Below are 25,334 nucleotides of genomic sequence, written 5' to 3'. Positions count from 1 at the left end.
GCTATTTTAATAGTTTTTCATATTTTATTAGAAATATGATCAGTTTGTCAAATAAATTTAGTTTCCAACACAGTGTCTCAGAAATAATTCTACTATGTCAAAGTCATAAAAGAACAAAATTAGCATCAAAATCTTTTTCTTCAATCAACTTACAACTCAGAAAAAATCTATTTGTAGCTTCTGGTTTGCGCGCACAGCGCTTCCAGACGTGCAGGAACAGTCTGCTTCCTGCCGTCCGTTTCTTTCTTTTTTGGAGGACCCTGAAAAGGGTCAAAAATCGCCCTGGAGGGGCGATTACCGAGAGGAGGACTTCCCTGCAATCACAGAAGGGCGGCAGCCCTCATCTGGAATCCGGGATCATCTCCTTTGGCCCGAAGAAGAAGAGACCGGCCATAAAGATGGCCAATCACTAAGCTGCTTCCTGCTGAAAGCCAAAAGCACTACCTAGCACTAAGAAGCAATCTGGAAGACCTGGGTGAGCTTTTACCTTTCCTATTCCCTCAACCATTTGCCTGTGGGACTTTCCTGAAAATCTCCTTCCCCATTTTTTTGAGAAAACGGTGAATATCTACTTTGGGAACAAATCTTAAAGCCTCAAAGCTACAAAAGAAACTCAATTCAGCAAAGAAATTAAGCAATTTCATCTGTATTTACTAAAAAAGCTTCTATTTGTTACTGGGGATCCACTATCCTATCTTCTCTCTAAGCTGTGAATTAAGGAAAAAATTTGGACTAATCCTACAAAAGTTCTATATTAATTTGGAAAAAAGAAAAGAAAAGAAAATTCTTACATTGCATGTTATATGTTATTGATGACATCTTGTGGCAAAACGTGGTACAGCAAGTAAATTTCCTTTTTCTATTGCAGGGGTGTCAAACTCAATTTCATTGAGGGCCGCATCAGCATTGCGGTTGCCCTCAAGGGGCCGGGTGGGTGTGGCCTACTGGGTGGGCGTGGCTAAAGTGAATATGGCCTACTGGGTGGGCGTGGCCAGCTCTACATCCTTGGCATCAAGGGTGCCTATGGGGGCCTGGGCAGGAGTGGGACAGATCTGAGGGTCTCTGGCAGGAGGAGGGTCTCTGGGCCAGGGCCAAGGCAGTGGCTGGCGGCCGTTCCTTCACTGTTTCCAGGATGGCTTCGCGGGCCGCATAAAACCACTTCGCGGGCCGGATCCGGCCCCCGGGCCTTGTGTTTGACATGTCTGTTCTATTGTGAAAGCTGACTGAATAACAGAGCTGTCCTTGACACTATGCTTAAAGATAAGTGTGGGAACACCTGGCACTGAATACAACTCTTCAGGAGGTGGAAAATCTTTGACTATTATTAAAATAGCCTCCATGGAAGATTCAACTGCAAACAACAACAAAATGGATGAATACATCCCACCACTTATAAACTGATACTGGACACGATTTTGGCAATGACAGAGCAAATTAAAGCCAAACTGCAAGAAAAATCTGACAAGGTAAAGCCACCAAATCAAATTCTGACTTTAAATGAGGAAAAGATAATTCAAAACCAAATAGAAGAAGTGGAAACTAACACTAAAATAGGAGATTTCAAAGAACAACAAAAGCAACTTACAGAAAACCTTAAAGTCCAAACTTTAATGGCAACTACAAAACTTACAGCTCAAAAAGCAACAGCACCTGAAGAAAGCAATACTAAGAGTGAAGATACTAAAGGCCTTCAAATATACTATATTAAGAATTCAATTACCGTATATACTTGAGTATAAGCCGAATTTTTCAGCCCACTTTTTGGGCTGAAAAATTCCACTTCGGCTTATACTCCAGTCAACAAAAAAAACTTACCGAGGACTTGTGCGCGGCCGAGGCTTTGGTGCTTCCGGGATCGCCCGCACCTCTCCCAAGCCACCGCCGTCCGAGACCTGCCGAAGTTTGGGGAGGTTTGGGGAGGTGCGCGCGCACCTCCCCAAACTCCGCGCCTTGCCTGCCTGCTTCTTTCCGCAGCGGAAAGAAGCAGGCAGGCAGGGCGCGGAGGAACGGAGACTTGCCGACGTTTGGGGAGGTTTGGGCGCCTCCCCAAACCTCGGCAGGTCTCCGTTCCTCCGCGCAGACCTGCCGACGTTTGGGGAGGTTTGGGCGCCCCCCCAAACCTCCCCAAACCTCGGCAGGTCTCCGTTCCTCCTGCCGACCTTTGGGGAGGTTTGGGCGCCTCCCCAAACCTCCCCAAACCTCGGCAGGTCTCCGTTCCTCCTGCCGACCTTTGGGGAGGTTTGGGCGCCTCCCCAAACCTCGGCAGGTCTCCGTTCCTCCGCGCAGACCTGCTGACGTTTGGGAAGGTTTGGGCGCCTCCCCAAACCTCCCCAGGTCTCCGTTCCTGTTTGGGGAGGTTTGGGCGCCTCCCCAAACCTCGGCAGGTCTCCGTTCCTGTTTGGGGAGGTTTGGGCGCCTCCCCAAACGTCCCCAAACCTCGGCAGGTCTCCGTTCCTGTTTGGGGAGCTTTGGGCGCCTCCCCAAACCTCCCCAAACCTCGGCAGGTCTCCGTTCCTCCGCGCAGACCTGCCGACCTTTGGGGAGGTTTGGGCGCCTCCCCAAACCTCCCCAAACCTCGGCAGGTCTCCGTTCCTCCGCGCAGACCTGCCGACCTTTGGGGAGGTTTGGGCGCCTCCCCAAACGTCCCCAAACCTCGGCAGGTCTCCGTTCCTGTTTGGGGAGGTTTGGGCGCCTCCCCAAACCTCCCCAAACCTCGGCAGGTCTCCGTTCCTCCGCGCAGACCTGCCGACCTTTGGGGAGGTTTGGGCGCCTCCCCAAACGTCCCCAAACCTCGGCAGGTCTCCGTTCCTGTTTGGGGAGGTTTGGGCGCCTCCCCAAACGTCCCCAAACCTCGGCAGGTCTCCGTTCCTGTTTGGGGAGGTTTGGGCGCCTCCCCAAACCTCCCCAAACCTCGGCAGGTCTCCGTTCCTCCGCGCAGACCTGCCGACCTTTGGGGAGGTTTGGGCGCCTCCCCAAACGTCCCCAAACCTCGGCAGGTCTCCGTTCCTGTTTGGGGAGGTTTGGGCGCCTCCCCAAACGTCCCCAAACCTCGGCAGGTCTCCGTTCCTCCGCGCAGACCTGCCGACCTTTGGGGAGGTTTGGGCGCCTCCCCAAACATCCCCAAACCTCGGCAGGTCTCCGTTCCTGTTTGGGGAGGTTTGGGCGCCTCCCCAAACCTCCCCAAACCTCGGCAGGTCTCCGTTCCTCCGCGCAGACCTGCCGACCTTTGGGGAGGTTTGGGCGCCTCCCCAAACGTCCCCAAACCTCGGCAGGTCTCCGTTCCTGTTTGGGGAGGTTTGGGCGCCTCCCCAAACCTCCCCAAACCTCGGCAGGTCTCCGTTCCTCCGCGCAGACCTGCCGACCTTTGGGGAGGTTTGGGCGCCTCCCCAAACCTCCCCAAACCTCGGCAGGTCTGCGCGGAGGAACGGAGACCTGCCGAGGTTTGGGGAGGTTTGGGGAGGTTTGGGGAGGCGCCCAAACCTCCCCAAACAGGAACGGAGACCTGCCGAGGTTTGGGGAGGTTTGGGGAGGCGCCCAAACCTCCCCAAACAGGAACGGAGACCTGCCGAGGTTTGGGGACGTTTGGGGAGGCGCCCAAACCTCCCCAAAGGTCGGCAGGTCTGCGCGGAGGAACGGAGACCTGCCGAGGTTTGGGGAGGTTTGGGGAGGCGCCCAAACCTCCCCAAACAGGAACGGAGACCTGCCGAGGTTTGGGGACGTTTGGGGAGGCGCCCAAACCTCCCCAAAGGTCGGCAGGTCTGCGCGGAGGAACGGAGACCTGCCGAGGTTTGGGGAGGTTTGGGGAGGCGCCCAAACCTCCCCAAACAGGAACGGAGACCTGCCGAGGTTTGGGGACGTTTGGGGAGGCGCCCAAACCTCCCCAAAGGTCGGCAGGTCTGCGCGGAGGAACGGAGACCTGCCGAGGTTTGTGGAGGTTTGGGGAGGCGCCCAAACCTCCCCAAAGGTCGGCAGGTCTGCGCGGAGGAACGGAGACCTGCCGAGGTTTGGGGAGGTTTGGGGAGGCGCCCAAAGCTCCCCAAACAGGAACGGAGACCTGCCGAGGTTTGGGGACGTTTGGGGAGGCGCCCAAACCTCCCCAAAGGTCGGCAGGTCTGCGCGGAGGAACGGAGACCTGCCGAGGTTTGGGGACGTTTGGGGAGGCGCCCAAACCTCCCCAAACGTCGGCAGGTCTGCGCGGAGGAACGGAGACCTGCCGAGGTTTGGGGAGGTTTGGGGAGGCGCCCAAACCTCCCCAAACAGGAACGGAGACCTGCCGAGGTTTGGGGACGTTTGGGGAGGCGCCCAAACCTCCCCAAAGGTCGGCAGGTCTGCGCGGAGGAACGGAGACCTGCCGAGGTTTGGGGAGGTTTGGGGAGGCGCCCAGACCTCCCCAAACAGGAACGGAGACCTGCCGAGGTTTGGGGAGGTTTGGGGAGGCGCCCAAACCTCCCCAAACAGGAACGGAGACCTGGGGAGGTTTGGGGAGGCGCCCAAACCTTCCCAAACGTCGGCAGGTCTGCGCGGAGGAACGGAGACCTGCCGAGGTTTGGGGAGGCGCCCAAACCTCCCCAAAGGTCGGCAGGTCTGCGCGGAGGAACGGAGACCTGCCGAGGTTTGGGGAGGTTTGGGGAGGCGCCCAAACCTCCCCAAAGGTCGGCAGGAGGAACGGAGACCTGCCGAGGTTTGGGGAGGCGCCCAAACCTCCCCAAAGGTCGGCAGGAGGAACGGAGACCTGCCGACGAGCCGCGGCCACACAGGGTATTCCTGTGTATTCAGGCTTGCAAAATGGCGGATCGAGCCTCTGCTGGCGGCAGAGGCTTGCAGAACGGCGGATCGGCTTATACTCGAGTCAATAACTTTTTCCAGTTTTTGGGGGTGAAATTGGGGGTCTCGGCTTATACTCGAGTCGGCTTATACTCAAGTATATACGGTAATCAAATGACCATAATACCAGCTACTACTTTCTACCTAACCCAGATAGAATTGGAAGAACAATAAGATTTGACTGATTTAATGACAACTATATCATATCAACCATCAAAAACTCAATTATCAAAGCAAAAATACAATGGTTACAAAGGGGACATCTTCCTTGCAAAACTGACATTTGGATACGCTCCCTGGATTCAAATAAGGGGTATAGGAAGAAAGGAAGATACATTTGAGAATTTAAAGATGCCAAGAGGGAAGCCTGATTGGCACAAAAGGAAGGCAAGAGGGATTCCTAAAGATAGACTATAAAAATATCTTTCTATGGATGAAGGGGAATCTCTAAAAAATATAACTGATTTTACATTTAGCTTTTAGATCTGTAAAGGAAAACAAAAGTAAGCTTTTAGAATATAACTCCGAACTATATTATAGAACTTGGAATGACATACCAAAAGATAGCATTTTAATAATTGATGTACGGTCAAGATGACTTATAGAATATTCAGTGGTTACTTTTGAACTATAGTATAGAATCTAAAATTTTATATATAAAAGATAGTATTTTAATAATTGTTGAATGGTTAAGAAAAAATATATATTTCTAATAACTGGTGATTTGTTAAGATGAAAACTAGACTTTAATGGTAAAACATAAGAATGTTTTGTAATGAACAATGTAAGTTTTGTAGACAAAAGAATTATTCTTTACTGAAATAGGGAATTGTGGGTTACCCAAAAATTAAGCATTTTCCTATATACTATAGGCTATTCTAGAATATCCTGTTGCAATTAGATAAATTTTAAAAACAGGATATTGATATGTATTAGTGAAAATATATTTTGAATTTTATTAATTGACTAGGTTACAACTAGAAGTGTACTAACTTGCTTATTTGGCTATGTAACAACTAAGGGAATTAGAGAGGGCATCTCTGTTGATGTAACCTGAACTATTTACAACTTATTTTAACTACCCAACCACCATATTGTTTCACAAATACATGTATATGTAAATCTTAAAAAATCAATAAAACCTGTATTAAAAAAAGAAGAAAAAAAATTATTTGCATACCTTGATCTTCCTTGTGACATTGTTTATAAAGTGCAAACTTGGCAGGATTATCAGCCACCAGAAACTTTTTGAGCAAGGCCTCAATAACTTCACGGACTGTATTAGTACTGCTGATATGAAGAGTGTTCATATAGCCATTAGGCAAATAAAAAGTTGTTTCACTGCTGTTGAGATGCTTCCCTCCATTCACAGAAGTCCGCAGAGTGATAGGTCTGTAAAGTTCTATCTGAACTTTTATGAAACCAGTGTATATTCCGCTTGTGTTCTATAAGTAAAACATACATATGCATATAACAATGAAATCATATTTTCAGAATAAATATGGGACTAAAAAGTTTCATTTAGCATTTGAATAAGTAGTGGATTTTTATGATGTATGATTAGTCATTTGTTACTTTATTAATATTATGACTATGGAGACTTAAAGTCCAATAGAACTTAATGTGTTATTTTTGTTGTTAGCATATTTTAGTTTATGTTTGTATTATTATACCCTGTATTCAGCTCTGGGAAGTCGGGGAGGGGGGAGGGTTGGGGAGAGGGGAGGGGGAGGAGGGAATCCATTGTATTTAAAAATTGTAAAACTTTTCAATAAAAAAACAATGAAATCATATTCAGGTGTTCTATAACAAAATGGAGAACAGATACATTTTAGATGGCATAGGGGAAGAGAAAGAAAAACTCAGCAAATAATAAGATTGCTATCCCCACCCCCATACTTAGGTAAGTACAGATTGTTTACCAGTACAGGTAATGCTCAGTAAGTGCCAGAATTTCAATTGCAAAGCAGTGCAGTCCCATGACATTGTGCTTTACTATCATGTTGCATAGCAACATGTTGGCACTTCCAGTTGCCACTGTTAATCACCATTATAAGCACAATGTCTTCTGACCACCATTTATGATATCCTGCTCACTTCCTCATTGACTTGCTTGTCAGAAGCTGGCAGTGAAGATTGCAAATGGTGATCAAATGACCGCAGGATACTAAAACAACATAATTGCAAGCTGGGCATTGAGAACCCAGGTTGTGATCACATAACTGTGGGGAGGCTATGATAGCTGTTTTGAGAACTGGCCATAAATAGCACTTAGCAGCAATAGCATTTAGACTTATATACCACTTCATAGTGCTTTACAGCCCTCTCTAAGTGGTACCACTCATTCAGCACTGTTAAGTTGAAAGGTTGTTGAACAAGCAAACCACTATTTGTAATTCCAATTGAACAGTCTTCTAGGCATTTGCACATATGAGATTTCTGAGCAGATACCATCAGAACATTCTAAATTTGTTCTGCACTTTCATAGGGCCTTAAGAGTCCTTCCCACTGCACATTGTAACCAATCACTCACAGGTAAACATCTAAACGTTTGCATGAGGAATGTAGGGAGAATCATATGAATACATGAAGAACCCAAGTCCACAGGTTACAAATGGGCAACCTAAATTTATGTTGAGGTCTCTGTGCACCATGCATAAAGATAACTAGGAATCTATGCTTACCTGAGGTGGAAAAGTACAATCAATGCAACCAAATCAAAATCAACAGCTAGAACTAGGTTGTTGTATAATGTTTGCCAGAAAAATTACTTAAAAAACTGCAGTTAATGGTACCCTTACCCAAATTGAATGATCCTATGCAAGATGTGGAATAAGTCTGGTTAACACAACCAGGGGACTGTGTGTTTTAATTCTGCCTTAGGCATGAAGGCCAGCTGCGTGATTTTGGGCTGATTACCAGGAGACTGAGTTTAATACTGCCTTATGCATAAAAGCCAGCTGGGTGATTCTGGGTCAATCACTACCCAACCTAGCTCACAGAGTTTTGTTGTGGGGAAAACAGGAAGAGGAAGGAGTAGGTTTACCACCTTGAATTACTTATAAAATAATAAAGGCACAATAAAAATGTAACAAATAAATAAAATAAATATTAATGGTAATCATATCTGGTTTTTGAGTATGTTCTTGCACCAAAAAATAGTATAGTAGCTAAGTCTTGGGATGTGAAGACAAATGAGGCTCTTGGGTCACTTTTGCCTTATCATGAGTATAATTAAACCGGTTATTCTTTGGTACTGATCAGGTCTGGCAGCCACAATAACTGCTATAGGTGCATGGCCTCACAAAAAAGTAGGGTAATTGCATCATGAATGATGTTATAATTTATTAAACACTCCTTGCTCAAACACATCTGTTGGACAGTGGCTAGTTATTGCTGGACTTGTACACCTTCCAAAACAGGTATCCAAATCATAAGAAAGTTAGGGTGTACAATGCACAAACAATTCACAAAAACCAAACAGTAAACGCAATAACAAAAAAGAGCAATTATAATACAATAAAGTTTAATACTATAAAAACCACAGTTCAGCAAGCACCAGCATTTCAAATAGAAAAAGAACATGTTTTCTTAATAGTCACCTTAATGTGACTAAATTACAATCACAAAAATCAGAGATTTATATTTCTAAGTCCTTTAAGCATGCAGTGAGAAGGAACATTCAGAGCCACAAAATGTAGCTCAGTATTTGTATACTTCAATTGTGACTGAATAAGTACAATAAACTAATACATAGAAACCATGTGAAGAACAAAGTAGACAGTCCCACATTTGCTTTTTCTCCAATGCGTCCCATCTTCCTTTGCCTGTCTGGGTCTGACAAGCTATAATCCTGTCTAGTAATATGAATTCTTGCAAAGTTAGGAGGTGAATGCTAAGAAATATTTTATGCAATATAGAATTCACCTGCCATCATTTACAGCATTGATAATCACATCTAGTACTGACTTCAGGAAGGCAAGACTAACCCTTCTGTCCCAGACAGACATGTTACCTAATCATAATAAATGCTGTATATAAAAAGCTTACCAACGTCATTTTTAGCTTGTCAGTAACATCTGAATTGTATATTTGGACTTTTTCCTTGATTGCTTCCTTGGTGAGGTAATTATGGGTTTCTCTCTCCTTCTGAACATCCTAGAACAAAATAGGTTGAAAATTTCAAAGATATTAAAAGATTAGTTCTACTACAATTAAAAAGTAAAACTATGAACTGGGGATCTATAAATAATATGTATGATAGGTAGTGCACAGCAACCTTTTTAAAAAATAAGAGTGATTGAAAGCTACATAGTAAAATGACAGCATTATATCCTGCAAAAATTTATCATGGAATTAACCTCTTTTTTCCTTTTCTTTAATGGCTTTTGACAGAAAAGGAAAGGAAATTACACATATTTGCTGTCTAAAACCTAACAAATATGGGTTTTGGTGAAAAAAATGTCTGTGTATTACGACAAAGCAGAAGAGAAGTTCTACTCATGGTTCCACTTGCTTGGCTCAAATATTCCCAATCTATACACTCTACTTTTTTATACAAATATTTATTTATTTTCTAATTTTACAATCATAAGTACTTAAGCAATGTATTGTCTGGGTTAGGGTTAGGGTCAATAAATTCTAATATTGCAGGAATCTAATTCATAAAAAGAATACATTCAAGACACTGTACCAATTTCTATGCAAAATGAACCCAATAAATACTTTTATCAAGTATTGTACTGGCACATCTCATTAATGCTACTTAAGGCTTGAACATGCATTTATGTCTCTCTTTGAAGCATTTAAAATTGAGGAATCAATGATATAACCAATAGCATTGAAAATTCAGAGCTGTTGTAAACATACTGTACTGATTCATTAACAAGTTTCAAGATATTATTGGTTTGTCTAAAAAGTAGTATGTACATAGAATTTCTAGGATATCAAACCCCCTAGTCCTAACTTAGAGTTAATGAACAAGAGGGAAGCACATTCACAAGATTATAGATATCAATTGATTTAGTAACTTTATCTGGGGTTAGAAAAATACTTTTGAATCTGTTGGCCTTGAAACAGAGTGAACTTAAATTTTTGAAAAGCACACAAACATATATAATATTTATATTAAAACAGACATTACCCTTATCAGCAATCACCTCTGTTTTTGAATAAACTAGTTCTACAACATCATTAATAAACTTTGACTGTTCTTTCATTTGAAACCTTTAGTGGAAGTTGCTGCTACAGAAAGCTAAAATGTAAAAGAAAACCAAAAAATACAAAATAATTGTGTGTGTGTGTATTTGAGTATAAGTGAACGAGAGAAAACTTAATATGTACTTGTAATAATAAAGCTGAACAAGTTTATCATGATCTAATTCCAAAACCACTGGTTTTGCCATACCCTATATGGCAGTGCTCTAACTGTTGGCATGCAACCCATTTCTAAATAGAGTTGGTTGTTTAAACTTTGAAGACTAAATTGCAAGAATGGCATTTAGAGTTCTTATACAAGAATTACAGCATGAGGAACACTAGATTACCTATCCCATTACAATAAAATAAGATTATTATTTTTCTGTAGTGCAACTTTTTTATCTTTCTAAAAGATTTTAATATGGTGATCAAAATAGCATAAAACTTAATTTCTAAATTATTGTACACATCTTTTTGACTGTTGTCCTACATATTTTGCATTGAAGGATAAAGTCTTTTGCTTTGACCAATTTGGCCAAGGAGCTGAAAGTCTACTTTTGTACCTTTTCTTTTTTCCAAGAAGGCATACAGGGAAGTTGGAGAAAGCCTTATTTAGTCATCTAGCAAATAAACAATGCTATCCTTTAAACTAAACTGTTCAAGATGAATGAAACACAGATTAGGTTCATATATCTTCCTAAGTTCTACAGTTTCTCTTCAATTTACGACCACAATTGAGCATGGAATTATGGTGATATGTTGTTGTGATTTTTAAGTGAGGCACTCATATGATCACCTCACTCAAATGTTCATAAACCCAGCTCACCCCACTGCAGTCATTAAGCAACTGTACAGGTCATTAAGAGCAGCACAGGATGTTTAAGGAGGTGGGGGAGGCCCTGGGAGACATGGAGCAGACTTGGCACCCCCCCCCCAGCTCACATATGGCTTGTGCCAGAACTCTCAGGGCCTCCCCCTCAAATCATCCCTTGCATAGCTTCCCTGCAGGCCTTGATCCTCTTCCCTGCCCCATCACACCTTGCTCCACTTACCTCTTCCAAAGATTGCTTTTCAAAAAAGCATCCAGTCGGTGCAACGCACAACCATCCTGCAAAGGCAACCCCATGTGCAGAAAACTGAACCCTTCTAAGAAATTGCAAGAATGGTGGCTGCTTCCAGAATGATGCAAGACAGCTTCTATAAAAGCCTGCATAATGTGACAATGGCTGGGTGCTATTTTGGATATTTAGTCTTCAGAAGAGTTAACTGGAGCAAGGCATGGCTGAGTAGGGAGAGGCCCAAGGTTTTCGGACCTAGCAGGGTGGGAAGCGTGTCCAGGAAGTAGGCACAAGGAACCCAGTGGGGCAGGGGGGATGAGCAAGATATGCAGGGAAACAGTTGCAGCATCCGAGATCAGTTTAAGTGCAGGTACATTGCCAGGCACCCGAATTGCAATTACAGGACCATTGGAGCACTTTATCTCATGCTATACCGGATACTTGGTCTATAGATCTTAAGTCCCTTCATGTAGCACCACGGTAATTCTGAATTGTTGCTGAACAAAAGTTCCTAAGTTGAAGACTACTTGTAATAGTGTTAATTATTTTAGCTTACTACCACAACAAACAATGGTTAAAACAAATCATCTCTTAGGACTATAAGGGAGCCTGTAATACATCATGAAGAAGTTATTACTTTGTATACTCCTATAAGAGTGTTCATGAAAAATGAAAAATTTTCATAAAAATTAGTGATCTGCTTAGCTTTATTTCAATATGCTTCTAGTGCAGGGGTAGGCAACCTCGGCTCTTTCATGACTCATGGACTTCAACTCCCAGAATTCCTGAGTCAGCTGAGGAGTGCAGTAAATACAGAACAAGATTTTCTGATAAATAACTTCATTTCTAGATCATAAAAGGTACTATTTTATATTGTATAATACTTGGATCCATTAATCTTCAGTTTCTCATTCCATGTAATTTCAACTTTTTTTTAATAAAAGTTTTCCATAGAATTGGATTGTTGGTATTACTTAAAAATAATATTGCTTAAACTTTCAAGTATTTTGTGTACTTCTGAAACTGATAAAAACATTGCCATATTGTTTTATGTTTTAATTGCATTTATTGCCAAGCAACTGATTTAGTTAAAATATATTCAAACATAGTCTCTCAAAAGTTTTAAAATAGCTGTTGGGTTGGATAGGGGTGGGGGAGGGGGGGATTAAAGTCAAAATGTATTGTAAAACTTTTTAAATAAAAAAAAAGTTTTAAAATAGCTGTTAGTAAGTAGTAGATTCAACATATTAATCTCTTACCTGGCCCAAATTTTCCAGTAATATATTTTGCTCCCATTTTCAAAGTGAGGTTATTCTACAAGGTCACTTTCTCATGCAATTCTGGTTCCAAATTTAATCCCCAACCTATTAATGTTCACATATGTCTATCAGGTTTCAAGATTAGGAAAAATAAATCCTGTTTATTATCCCCATGTTTATATCTGAGACATTTATTATATCTTAGGTCCTGCCACCACATTAGACAGGTTTCATAAACACTAACTCTCCAAATAAACATGAAAGCTATTATTCCAAAAATACAAATGATAAAATAAAACTCCAGCTGTAAAGGTAAAATAGATTTCATTACTACTACCAATATAAGATAACCACAGTTTGTCTAAAGAGTTGAGTCCTTTCCTTGCCATAAAAATTTTCTTGAACAATTTTTCTATCTATATAAAGTATCTAATAAGAATATCAGAATCCCTCTTAAAATATACACTGAACAAGAGGTTACATTCATTTTAATCTCTTCACCTCCCTCTCTCTCTCACACACACACACACACAAAGAGAGAGAGAGAGAGAGAGAGAGAGAGAGAGAGAGAGAGAGAGAGAGAGAGACTTCCTTTGTAGGTAAGCTGTAATTGAGCAAGTTATTTTACTAACTCCGGAAAAAGGCTATCAGGAAACACAGCAAGCAGAACTTTGTTCTTAAGAGTATGTGGAACAATAACTGCTGTTTTGTTTCAATTCCAGGTTGAAAGACTTTCATCTTCTTTAAACAGCAATTTCCCTATTTGCATGCTAAGGAAATCCATCACAAGGAAATACTGTTGCTCCACCCTTCCTTCAAGTAAAAATTAAGAATTCATGGTTGCCTATTACAAAGTTCACTACTGTTTCACATGTAACCTGTCATGTTTTTGACTGGAAAAATGGCTACTTATCAATGTAAGAAACTTTAAATTATTTTTAAGTAAATTATTTTCAATAACTGAAAATGGTAAGACACTTCCTAACAGAAGCTTAAAAATAAATGCCTAATTTTTCTTCAGTTTTTTCCTAATATTATTGTAGTAACAAAGATTACTTTGAATTAAATTGAATAGTTACATACAAACATTTAAAACGAAAAATAAAGTTGTGTTCCAGTGAGAACATTTTTCCTGTTACAGGATTAACATGCTCAGATTCTGAACATATAACTTCATTTACTTTACCAGTCTTACAACGCATGTCTACGAGGAATTTTCTTATTTAATATTCTCATTTTATTTGTAGAAGACAATTGTTCATTTGGTTATATGTTGTTTTACTCTATTTCCATCTTATTGAACAACTGTAATACAGAAATAATAAATCTCTCTGAAATCTAGTTTCAAAATCATATAATGGTTGCAAATCATCCACAAGCATTTGTACATTCTCTCCATTTATGCCTTTTTTTCTTTAGTTTGCTAATTTTTATTACTGTAAGGCAGACATGTCAAACTCGCAACATCACATGACAGCACGCGATGTATCGGAGCTTTTTCTCCATTGCCGGCAATGGGGTGGGCACAGTTTCCTGGCGACGCATCTGGCCCACGGGCTGGCAGTTTGATACCCCTGCTGTAAGGAATCAGTAGCATGTTAGGAAAAGTATGGCATCAGGAATTTCTAGGGGTTTTTTAAGATGTTAATCACAACTATAGTATCGCTAAGGTTTAAGTTTATCCATAGACACGATGTGTCATAAAATCACACTTTTTGGCATGCACAGGATTATAACCTGAATCTATTATTCAAAAAACTTCAGACACAACTATTTAATCATTTATATCTCTAGATACTATTTCATTATCTGTAATTAGTGAAAAATTATAAAATTATAAAAATAATCAATTTTTCACTATTGCAAATAATCAATTATTTATACTGCAATTTAGAAAGGTGTTATAAAATCACCTTTTTGGTAGGCATAAGATTATAGCCTATTATTTAAACAACTTCAGAGACACCTATTTAATTTAAATATTTATATGATCTGCCTGGCATTTCATTATCTGTAATTAGGGAAAAATTGTAAAAATAACCAATTATATAAGGTTATTTATTTATTTAGAAATGAAACTGAGACTGTATATCTAAATGTATATAAGGTGTTCTTACAAGCACAAAGACTCAAAAGCTTGTTTTTCTTCTATACCAGGGCTTTTCAACCTTTTCACCCATTGTACCACTTTTAGGATAAGGCAATGTCCAAGTACCACCAGTCACCCAACGAGGTGTCAAAAACTTGACCAAAAAAAAAGGAAAAAAAATGATAAAGTACAGGTAGTCCTCGACTTACAACAATTTGCTTAGTGACTGAAGTTACAACGGCACTGAAAAAAGTGACTTATGACCCTTTTTCACACTTATGACTGTTGCAGCATCCCCAGGGTCATGTGATTTACATTTGGATGCTTGGCAACTGATTCATACTTATGACGGTCACAGGGTCATGTGATCACTTTTTGCAACTTTTGACAAGCGAAGTCAATGGGTGGGGGGGAGCTCACCACTCAAGGTTGCAGGGTGCCTGTGGGGGGGGAATCCATGGGTCTCTGGTGGAGGGGGGTGAGACTGGGGTGGGTGCCCTCCTTCCTCCCTCTCTTGTCCCTTCCTTCCTTCTTTCCTTCCTTCCTTTCCTCCTTCTTTGTCTCTTCCTCCTTTCCTCCCTCCCTTCCATTGTCCAGCGCTACACCGCCCAAAACCCAGCCTATAAAAAATCACGGACTCTGCCTCTGGCTGCAGCTTCTCCTCCACTTGGTCCGGCTTTCCCTGCGCAGACCAAATGGGAGATCCGCTCCAGGTTTTCGAGCCAACCTGCCCAGTTCCCAAATCAGATGTGTCCTTCGGGCTAAGGGGCTGCTCCTGCTGCTGCGTTCCCCACCTGCCTTTCAAGTCGGGATAGACTGCAGCTCCTCTTCAACTTTGGAAGGAAAGACGCTGGAGATGCCTCTGGGAGACGCTGGAGAGGTGGCCGAGCCAACTCAAGGTCCCTCTTGCTGGGCACGGTGCCGGCTGTCTCCCCTGCCCGCTCTCTCTGGCCAGGAATCCTCCTGACTGGTCGCCAAGAATACGCACGGCAGAGGGCATGCTCGCAGCCGGAGGGCAATCGCACATGCAAGCTGGACAGCCACACATGGCAGAGGCGCTGCTCAGGCCGGAGAGGAGGCCAGGTAGATTGCAGGCACTGGCGGCGGTGCCAGTGCGGAGGGTACTCGTGCGTGCGATCACCCTCCAGCCCCAAGCAGCGCCTCTGCTGTGCGCATCTGTTCCGCTCGTGTGTGCATTTGCCCTCTGCATCGGTGCCAGTGCCAGTGCCCGCAATCTGCCCGGCCTCCCTTCCCTCCCTCTTTGTCACTTCCTTCCTTCCCATTGTCCCTACCTTTCTTCTTTTCTTCCTTCCTCCCTTCCCTCTTTTGAGAGAGGCCAAGCGGGAATGAAGCAGCCCTCGGGTCTGTGGTGCCGCAACTGCCGGTGTCACCTAGGTTCTTGCTCAGCTCACTTGCTTGCAGGGAAGGCCTCAGTTACCGGGAAGAGGCTCAAGAGGAAAAGGGGAAGTTGGGGATGCCCTGAACTATCTCGTGCTCAACTGCCTGCTTACCGGAGCTGCCCACCAGGATTGAAAGAACCACAACCGGTAACGGGAGACGGCAGCCATGATGAGGCCAGTCGGAAGCATTTTTGTCTCTCCCGCCATAACCGCCCCTCCTCTCTCTCTCTCTCTCTCTCTCTCTCTCACCCGCCCCCATCGCAAAATAACCCTCCCCCCCAAGGTGGCTCCCGCAGCCTAGCGGGGAGCAGGAGCCATGGTAGCACACGCTCCCGCTCAGCACAAGAGTTTAACGCCATCACCCTATTACAAGCCACTTCTGGACTTCAACTCCCAGAATTCCTCAGTCAGACACGCTGGCCTGGGGATCGGTTTGGAGGCACGGAGGGGAGGGGAGCAGCCAAGGGCAAGCACTGGGAGCCAAAGTTGAAGGCTGAAACGCCTTGAGCTGTAACCGCTTGCACGTGTTTGTGTGTGTGAGAGCAGGGATCAGTGCTGCTTTCCAGGTGATTGGTGCTTATTCGGGGCTCAGCAGAAGCACCAGGATCAGCGCAGAGCTCCAGCCTGGCAGCCCCGAAGAAGCTCCGATCAGCTGCAAAGCATTGCTGATCTCGGCACTTGAGCCCTGGCAGCCCCAGCGCCAGGCCACCACTTCCCTCCCAGCCTCCTCACCAGCTGGGGCTGCTGCCAGGAAGCTGTCAACCCGCCGGGAGCTCTCTATGGACTGGAGCCCTTCGGCGGAGGTCCGGGCTGGCTGTACACGCCAATCAGCTGGCGACTCCATACCGCCGGCCCTGCGGAGGGCGGGGCCTCACTCTGCACCTGTGCTCTTCGCACATCCTAGGGTTCCCGCAGGCCGTTGCCAAGCAGCATTTTTTCTGCAACCAAGTGAGCTGGGAAGGAGTGAAGTGGAGGGGAGGAGCGGAGAGGGGGAGGAAGGCGACGCTGCGTACCACCAGCCCGGTGCTCGCGTACCATACCACCGGTTGAAAAGCCCTGTTCTATACTATGATTATTTTGTCTCTAATAAAATATAATTGTTATCAGTATTCACATAATCCATATTTTTCACGAAAGTTTCTTAAATCCTAAAACCATAAATGATTGCATACATACAGAGAGAATATTTCCTCTCCTTGCAGTATTTGCCAATATCTGCCATTAATCAATGGATATAGACAGAATATATAATTTAGTTAATATTATAATTAAAATTATAATAAAAATTTAAATATTACATATTTAAGTTTCTAAACCACAACCAAATCTAACCGACTTAAAGGCTATCTCTACAGTATTGTATTCCTCCTTTCCTTGAACTGTTTACTATTCCAACAGATAACTGTGAGAATTACATGAATAATTATGCGGGTTTAAGAACTGGTACAGAAATTTGCTTTTCTCCTATTCCCTACTCTTTTTTCATTTTCTTAATAGTATTAATCTACCTTGCAAGTTTAATCTACCTTGCAAGATGTACCAGCCAAATATGGAAGAGACTGCAAAACAACACTAAATCCTAACCAGAAAATTATCACAATACAAAAATAAAATACAATTTTAATTCATAAAGACCTATTTGTTAATTCAACACTCATTTATCACACCGTCTTTTGTGATCATGATCCAAATCATTCTATGATGCTACATAGTTAACACACACTCCACACTTAACGACAAAAAATAGCATAAAACTAGAATGTTGGAACACCATTGTGGGAAGTCAGCCACCCAGAAAAGGAAATATTAAAAGGGCAGAAAAATATATTTCCTCAAAGGATCTTAAAAGAGACAGAAAAGCATGCCCAGTTTTTCTTAATAGCCCCAAGTCTCCCTCCCCCAAGCAGAAACCAGCTCTGTAGAAACCATTCAGGAAGGTTGACGTTAGAAGATTAGAAGACACCTAAAATGTACATACCCCATCCAAACTCTAAGACAGGACATAATAGGATTAACTCACAGATGCCAAAGAGCACACCCAGACTCAGATCAGAATACATGACACAGGAAATACAAAGCCTCAAACAGGAACAGGAAACAACTCCAAATAAAAGCCCCAGAGGGTATAAAAACCCAATCCCTACATGTGCTCTCTCTCTCTTCTTCCAGAGCCATCTCTCCTTTTCAATAAACTGCAACCTTCTTTCTAAAGCAGTCGCCATGTTGTTTATTCCCGGCTTGGACTGAACCATGATGAAGACTTTTCCTTCAACACCATCATTACTGCCTTCTTACACTAAGATAATTTTTTCTATCATATCTGAAAAATAACTAGCAATGTCATGATGCTTTCTTAATTACATGTTTCATATTTCAAAGATCCGGATATGGCCAAACAAGTTATACATGTTTCAGGGACTTGCAAAACTCACCAACTGTGAAACAGAACCATTTCTGTACCTCCTCTGGGCCATACTGTTCTGGCCTAGAGGATTTATGTCTGGAAACTGTCAAAGAACACTCCCAACTAGTGGAAGGATGGAATGTTGCTTTTTTCTCTGATGAGTTTTGCATAGCCCTATGAAATAAGCAGAAACAACTCCAACTATTTGCAGTGTTATGTCCACACAGTAAGATATACTGGAAAACTTAACCGTATTGCTAGCAAGTGATTTACATTTGCTGCTTCCTCTGAAGTCAAGCATTAAAATGCCTTTCCCTCTTAAAAAGAAGTATGCAGGCAGACATAATGATTAACATGAATAAAATACACTAGTCCAGGGGTTCCCAACCAGAGGTGCGAGATGGTATTTCAGGGGGTGCGAAAACTTGAGTTTTCAAAATTATAGTGTATATGCATAATTCGCTGCTGTTATTTCAAACTTTTGTAATGGGTGCGAGAATATATCAGAAGCGTTCTAGGGGTGCTGGGTATAGAAAAGGTTGTGAACCACTGCACCAGTCTATGCACATAAATAATTCGCTGTCTCAATCAAAAGACACTTAAACAACAATCCACAAACTGAATCATAATGCTCAATTTGAAAGAAATGTTTAGGCTAGATTGATATAATAGGCATAAATGCAGGTCAGTTGCCGAGTATCCAAAAAGCAGTCATGTGACTATGGGCGTGCACGACCATTAGAATTTTAGAACCAGGTCGTAAATACCTTTTCAGAGGGTCCACCATAATTTGAATGGTCACTAAGCAGCCTGTTATAAGTCAAGGACTATCTGAAGTAATTGAGGAAACAAATAGAATTCATATTTCAAAATAGCTGTTAACCTCTCAACAAAATATATTTTTAAGATAAAGAAAATATTTAATTTATTAGAACAAATTTCAAATTAAAAGTCACAGTTAACCCACTTCTATGGAACAAAGCAACAATCTTTCAGGTTTGTATCCTGAACAAAGGGACCATTTGTATTAATGCCAAGGATAATATATGGTTGGTTCTAAATACTTAAACCAACCTGTCTACATATAACACTCTCTATAACACTTAGCGCGCTTCCAGTGGGGTCCTTCGTAGCCTTGCTATAAGCCCATTATGGCATATTTATTTATCCAATTCTACACAACCCATCTCATCTAAGTGTCACCAGATGGTTTACAAAAACTGTGGAAAAAATATTAAAACAAGAGTTAAAAAGTTAAAAATTAAGTTACAAAGGTTAAAAACAGTTTAAAATGTCAAGAATATCAATCATTTTATAATCTCAAATGAGTTGGGGTTTTTTTAAGGCCAAGTACTTTTTTTACCTCTGAAAGATTATAACTTGAGGAGCAGTATTCCATTAAAAACAAATTAGAATGAAGATGATTTAAGAAAGGAGAGGAAAGAGGGAAGAGAGTAGAGGAGGGGGAAGGAAGTAGGAAGGTTGGAGGGAAAGAGGAGAAGTGGGGAGAAACGGGAGGGGAGTGGTGAGGGAAAGAGGAGAGGAGAGGAAGAAGAGGGAAGTAGGAAAGAAAGAAGAAAGGGAGAAAGAAAGTAGAGAAGAGGGAAGAGAGAGAAGGAGGGTGGATACTGTGAAAGGGGAAATGGACGAGCAGCACCCAAACTTACGTGTATGTATGTATGTATGGTGATATATAATACCTACAGCATTACTGATATAACAAATTTTAAATACTTGAAAAAAATGTTTATATTTCATTGTTTGGTTTGTGGTATATGAACGGAACTGTGAAAAAATAAAAAAAATAAATTAAAAAAAAAGAAAAGGAAAAAAAAATAAAGATGATTTCAGAAGTTAATTAAAAGTGCAAAAACCGAACACTTCCGCTTTTCAGATATTGATTGACATATTTAAATATTTTAATTAAAATACATATATTTTAATTAAACTTGACATAATTCTTTTATTCTGAATTTAATGCCTACTCTAAAATAAAATAAAATAATTAATTAACCTTTTATTCTTGAACTAAAAACCAACTACCGTCAAGTTCATCCTGTCTTTTTTCTCATATTACACTAAGAGCTTGAAGTAGAAATATGTCTCAACTATATAATTTTGCCAGAATTCTGTGGTGTTAATAGCAGTTTGCCCTTCAACATCCATAAACTTTTTGTTCTTAAATCTTTTAAGGCTTCAATGTTGATCTTCCTTAATTTCATGTCTTGTGTGTCTTTGATAGATCTCCATGATACACCTGCATATCTGACATCTGCTTTTCTCAAACAACTATTTATGTTCCCCAAAAATCTTGTCTTAACTAAATAGACACAGAGCAAGTTCATATGTCATTTTAAGCCACAATGTGGCTACTCTGGAAGGAAAAATATTATACACTTTCAGACCATGCAAGTGCATAATGATTTGCTTCACATGCAAGGGAGCATTATTTCTTCCAGATCAGGCCATTCAGGCTTTAACCCAGGTCCTTCAAATTCCTTGGCTGGTGGACATCTTTTTAATGTTGACATAACAGCTATTACATACACATACAAATGCATGCAAAAGTCATATTTGGGAATAAAACATTACAAAGAAATCAATAATGTTTCTTCTTGAACCAAGCTGAACCTGCTACAGATGCTGCTCTTTTGGCTTAGTTCAATGGTTTTCTGGAAGTAAACTAGTATCAGTGTAGCTATAGGTGTTTCAAACATGATGTACCAAATAAAGCAGGACCATTCTGGAACCATATTACCTTAGAATATCCATAACTACTATTTTTCTCCAAAAATAAGACCCAATCAGAAAATAAGCCCTAGCATGACTTTTCTGGATGCTCGTAATATAAGCCCTACCCCCAAAATAAGCTCCTGTAACGATTGTCAGCCAGAGGTCCGTTGCAACACAAGATGGACGTACTGAATTATAAAATAATATTAATATAAAGAAATACATTACTTAAAATAAATGATAGTGTAAATTATAAATAAGTTGTCATGGTTTCAACCAATGAAACTCTTCAAAGAACTTCAAGGCATTGTTTACCTTAAAGAATCTTTAATAGAAAAGCATAGCTTCGGCACATACATGGTTGAAGCCGAAATCTGAATTCCCCTCCCCTGAACACATAGTATCAAGCACAATTCACTCCCCTAATTTAGTCATAAATCACATTCTCCAATTACCGGTAGTTTGAAATGCAAGCTTTTCCTCCTGTTTCCAACCCATTTCTTATCTCTTATTTCAAAAGCTAATTAACCCCCATCACATTCTAAGAACAAAGCATACAAAGAAAAAGGCTGCATCTCCCTATGTTGTCAAAGCAAAAACATCTGATATTAGCATCACTGACATAAGTATTTGTGCATACCCAAGTGGGCGCCTTCGAATGAGGTGAGGCGAGGCAGGGGATGAGGTGGAGGTGGTGGCAGGAGGCACCCCACCGGCCACCCCCAGGTAGAGATAGGAGAGGGGCTGCTCTGGTCACTGCCATCACCGCCACCAGAGAAAACAGAATGGGGAGAGGCGGCGGCTTTTGCTTTGGGGCTGACCGAAGTTTTTACACCAGACAAACGTGGGTCTCCGGGGGTTAGGATAGAGCCCAAAGAGCACCTAAAGGCAGGGGGGCTTCCCTGAACGCTAAAAGTAACATGGGGGTGGACTAAGCCTCCTGAGAGGCAGAGGCAGAAAACTGCTCCAGTGGCCTGCTTCACCCCCCTCACCCCCCAGGAACAAAACTTCTCAAGCGGTTCCGAGGGTCGCACCTACTGGCACAAAGCAACAGCCCATGTAAGCTGCCTCCTTCCCAGCCAGGAAAGGGAAAGGCGGCTTAGCGGCAGCCACTGCAACCTCGCAAGGAAAGTTCGCCTTCTCCCCCTGCTTCCTTTGCCTCCCCCACTGGCGGTGATGGCAACAGCTGGAACAGCCCCTTGCCCGTCTCACCTGGAGGCGATGGCCAGTGCAGGAGGCAGAACTAGAACTAGAACTCACAATCTCCCAGTTTCTAACCTGATGTCTTAACCATTATACCATACAGGGTTTTTTTACAACTGATGTAGCTTGATAATTTATTATAGGTTAATTTAACTTTTATCTTGATGTTCTTAAAAGATAACTAGGTAAAAACACAAAAACAATGCATAATTTTCTTTAGAAAATAAAAAACTTCTTGAAACAGTTCGAAGTCCATAATTCAATATTCTGATTCTCACAAGATACCTCTAGAGACCACCCACCAGGAAATGACACATCCTTCTTCCTATAACTGTTGTAAGTTGAGGGCTACCTAAAATGAATCTTCAAGACTTATTATGGTTGATAGGCCTGTTTTTTTATTAATGTATCCAATAACCTTTGAAAGTTATTCATTAAAAGTCTCTATAGAGCTTGTACTATCTCCAAAAATTAGTTTTTTCTCAACAATGTCTGTACTTATTTTGACATAAATTACTGTAATCTTAATCTCACACTTTATTATTTATAATATGTTGATTATTGTTGGTATATATATAATATTGGGGTATTCATTCATTTTCAACAATTCTTGCCAAGAAAACTCCAGGGACTACCCCATGTAGTCACCAACACTGACTCCAAGGGATGCACGCACTCACAAACACTAATGAAATATTGAAAATTTTAATGAAATTCAATACTTGTAAAAACTCTGTATTTTGTCATTATTTTTATTATAACTTTAATAAAAAGAAAGCCACCTATGTTATCATGTCTTACGATAATGAACTCTATAGGTTTATTATCCTCTGTACTTTTTTGTGTGTTTTAACTCTGCTTCCAATCAACATCACTGGATAATTTCTTTTTTGAAAGAGAGAAAAACGTCTCCACGTCCACTTTTTCCATATCATTCAGCAGTTTCCACTTCAATAATGACCCTCCCCCAGGCCTTTTTAAGCCCGCTACAAATGTTCTACCTTTTAATTGTAAACCAGATGCTTCAGTCCTCTAATAATTTTAGTTGCCCCTTATGCAACTTTTTCCTACTCTATGACAACTTATTCCAAATGTGGCAGCTACAATTGCACACATTCCATATACAGATATAACAGATGTTTGCATAAACGGAACAACTATGTTTACTGTTTATTTTCAATTCCTTTCTTCAAGGATGACATGAACCTTGCCTTTCTCATATCGAAAGGACACACACGGGCGGACAAGAGAACATAAACGACTCAAGTTACTTCTCTTATTACACGTCTTTATAAACTTGTATTTATCATATCGGTCGGCGTATAGTACTCGCTTTTAAAAAAAAAACAACGCTGAAACTACTGTACACGAAGGTCACGGCTACAAAACCACGCGGGTTCCATGGGAGCAGCCGAATTCGGAGAACCGCTTTTTGCCCCACCGCGTGTAGAATGTTTGTCCTGGGCTCGTTCTGACAAGCCTCACAAGGAAGTGGATCCGCTGAAATCTATTTTTGGCAAGCCCGAAAAGCTAGATCAATCTCGTATGAACTGTTTCAATGGCTGAGCTACAGAGCGAGCGAGAGTGGAACTATCTAGCAATAGCAAAAAAAAAAAAAATTCCAGCTATCTCACTTCCTTTTCTGCACTCGGGTCTTCCGACACTCCTGGTTCACATGGAACCTTGGTAGAATGGAGGAAGGGGAACGTGGGAGCTCTGGGTGAGATAAATGCTAGCTCCGGAGCTGGAAAAAGCACGTGGGACTGCAGACGTAGGCGCAGCCTGCAACGGGTCAGGCCGGGGTAGGGCACGGGACTCGGCCCGAAGATTCCCGCCCAGCTGGCACCCCGGGAGCAACCTCGAGGGAGGCCGACAATCGCTTACTTGCAGGCTTGGCTTGGCTTGGCCGAAGGATTTCCTGAAGAAGGAAGTGCGAGCTGTGAAGAAAAACTCCTCGGACTCCGATTCTTCCCAGCTGCTGTAGCCACTGCTCATGCTGCTAGTCCGTCATTGGCGCCCCCCCGTCGCCGTTTCTGCAGGGACCCGGAGGCGTCCCCGTCGCCGCATGGGGATCCGCCTGCCCGGGGCTCGGCGGCAGCAGAGGCGGCGATTCCTCTCGCTGCGCCCTTCAGTCACCTCGCCCTCCAGTCTACACGCGAGCGGGCCCGCCCTGTCGGAGGCGGCACCATTTACCCCTCCCCAAGCGGCCGAGGGGAGGCGGTCTCGGAGCTGCTCTCAGCCACCTGTGTACGCGGCTGGCATGGCCTATTCGACGGGCTGAAGAATACTTAGCGGCATTTGTCAGGGACTTAATAGAAGCATCGTATGGACTGAAGTGGGATGATACATTTGAATGCAGTACAAAAACCCTTCAGGCGAGATGGCAGATATCCGGCATTCTCGAGTTTTATTTCTTAATGTCAGTCCATCCCAGCTCCTTGAGAATACGAGGGATGTTTTTACGTGATACAACTCAGCTTTTGACTTTTAAGAGAACTCAAAATTTATAAGAATTTATAAAAATTCTTGTCTCTGCAAAGATTTGCAAAGAGAAATCCCATCCAATACTACAAAATAGTGCTTTGGGTTGAATTTACCGAAAAGCAGCCTAATTATCCTTTCAAGGTATTTATTCTGAAATAAATCTCAGCTGGTTATTTACTTTCTCTTTCTTGCAGCCTTAGGTAAATAGAATATAATATATGAAATCCAGAATATTTTTAAAAGCTTACAATATATTTTTTCATAACAAGGAATTTCGTTCCAAGTATTAACATTGTTAACATAAATACAGTAAGTTTAAGATGTTTTAATAGGTTTAGACTTTAATTTCAGATAGAACAAAACTCAAGAAGTATGTTCTCCATAATCAATGTGCAAAAGCTTTGGATATTTAACTGCTCTTGGCCAGAGGAATTAAAACCAGTAGTTATGTGAACACTGTGGTATCTGGTTTGTAATAGCTCACAGTATAGTGAGATGTCTGGAAAGGTTTATTTTAGTGTAGAATTTGACTTGTATACATAGTATTGAAACCATTGATATAGTATTTGATGAACGGGAGGAGAGAGACCCTATAGAAACAACCTGTTGTAGTATCTGTAGCTTACTGCAAAATATTAAACTAGAGAATATGTGATCTGTTATCTTCTCAGTAATGCTGAA

The 25,334-nt window shown here is 42.1% G+C and overlaps 1 protein-coding gene across 1 annotated transcript in view; it reads right to left on the bottom strand.

Annotated features, from left to right (window-relative positions):
* Positions 1-24,788, bottom strand: part of RASSF3 (Ras association domain family member 3) — a 30,730-nt gene extending 5,942 nt beyond the window's left edge. Inside the window, exons 1-3 of the mRNA XM_083365596.1 lie at positions 24,054-24,788; positions 8,875-8,982; positions 6,005-6,269 (exon numbers count right to left, since the gene is read on the bottom strand). Of these exons, the coding sequence (XP_083221722.1) occupies positions 6,005-6,269; positions 8,875-8,982; positions 24,054-24,164 (484 nt within the window). The 5' untranslated portion in view covers positions 24,165-24,788. The remainder of the gene's footprint in view (positions 1-6,004; positions 6,270-8,874; positions 8,983-24,053) is intronic.
* Positions 24,789-25,334: the final 546 nt, after the last annotated feature.

Source organism: Vipera ursinii (genome assembly GCF_947247035.1).
Source record: "Vipera ursinii genome assembly, chromosome: 6".
Lineage (NCBI taxonomy): Eukaryota > Metazoa > Chordata > Lepidosauria > Squamata > Viperidae > Vipera > Vipera ursinii.
The sequence above is the reverse complement of the archived record's forward strand: the minus strand, read 5'-3'. Positions and strand labels throughout refer to the sequence as shown.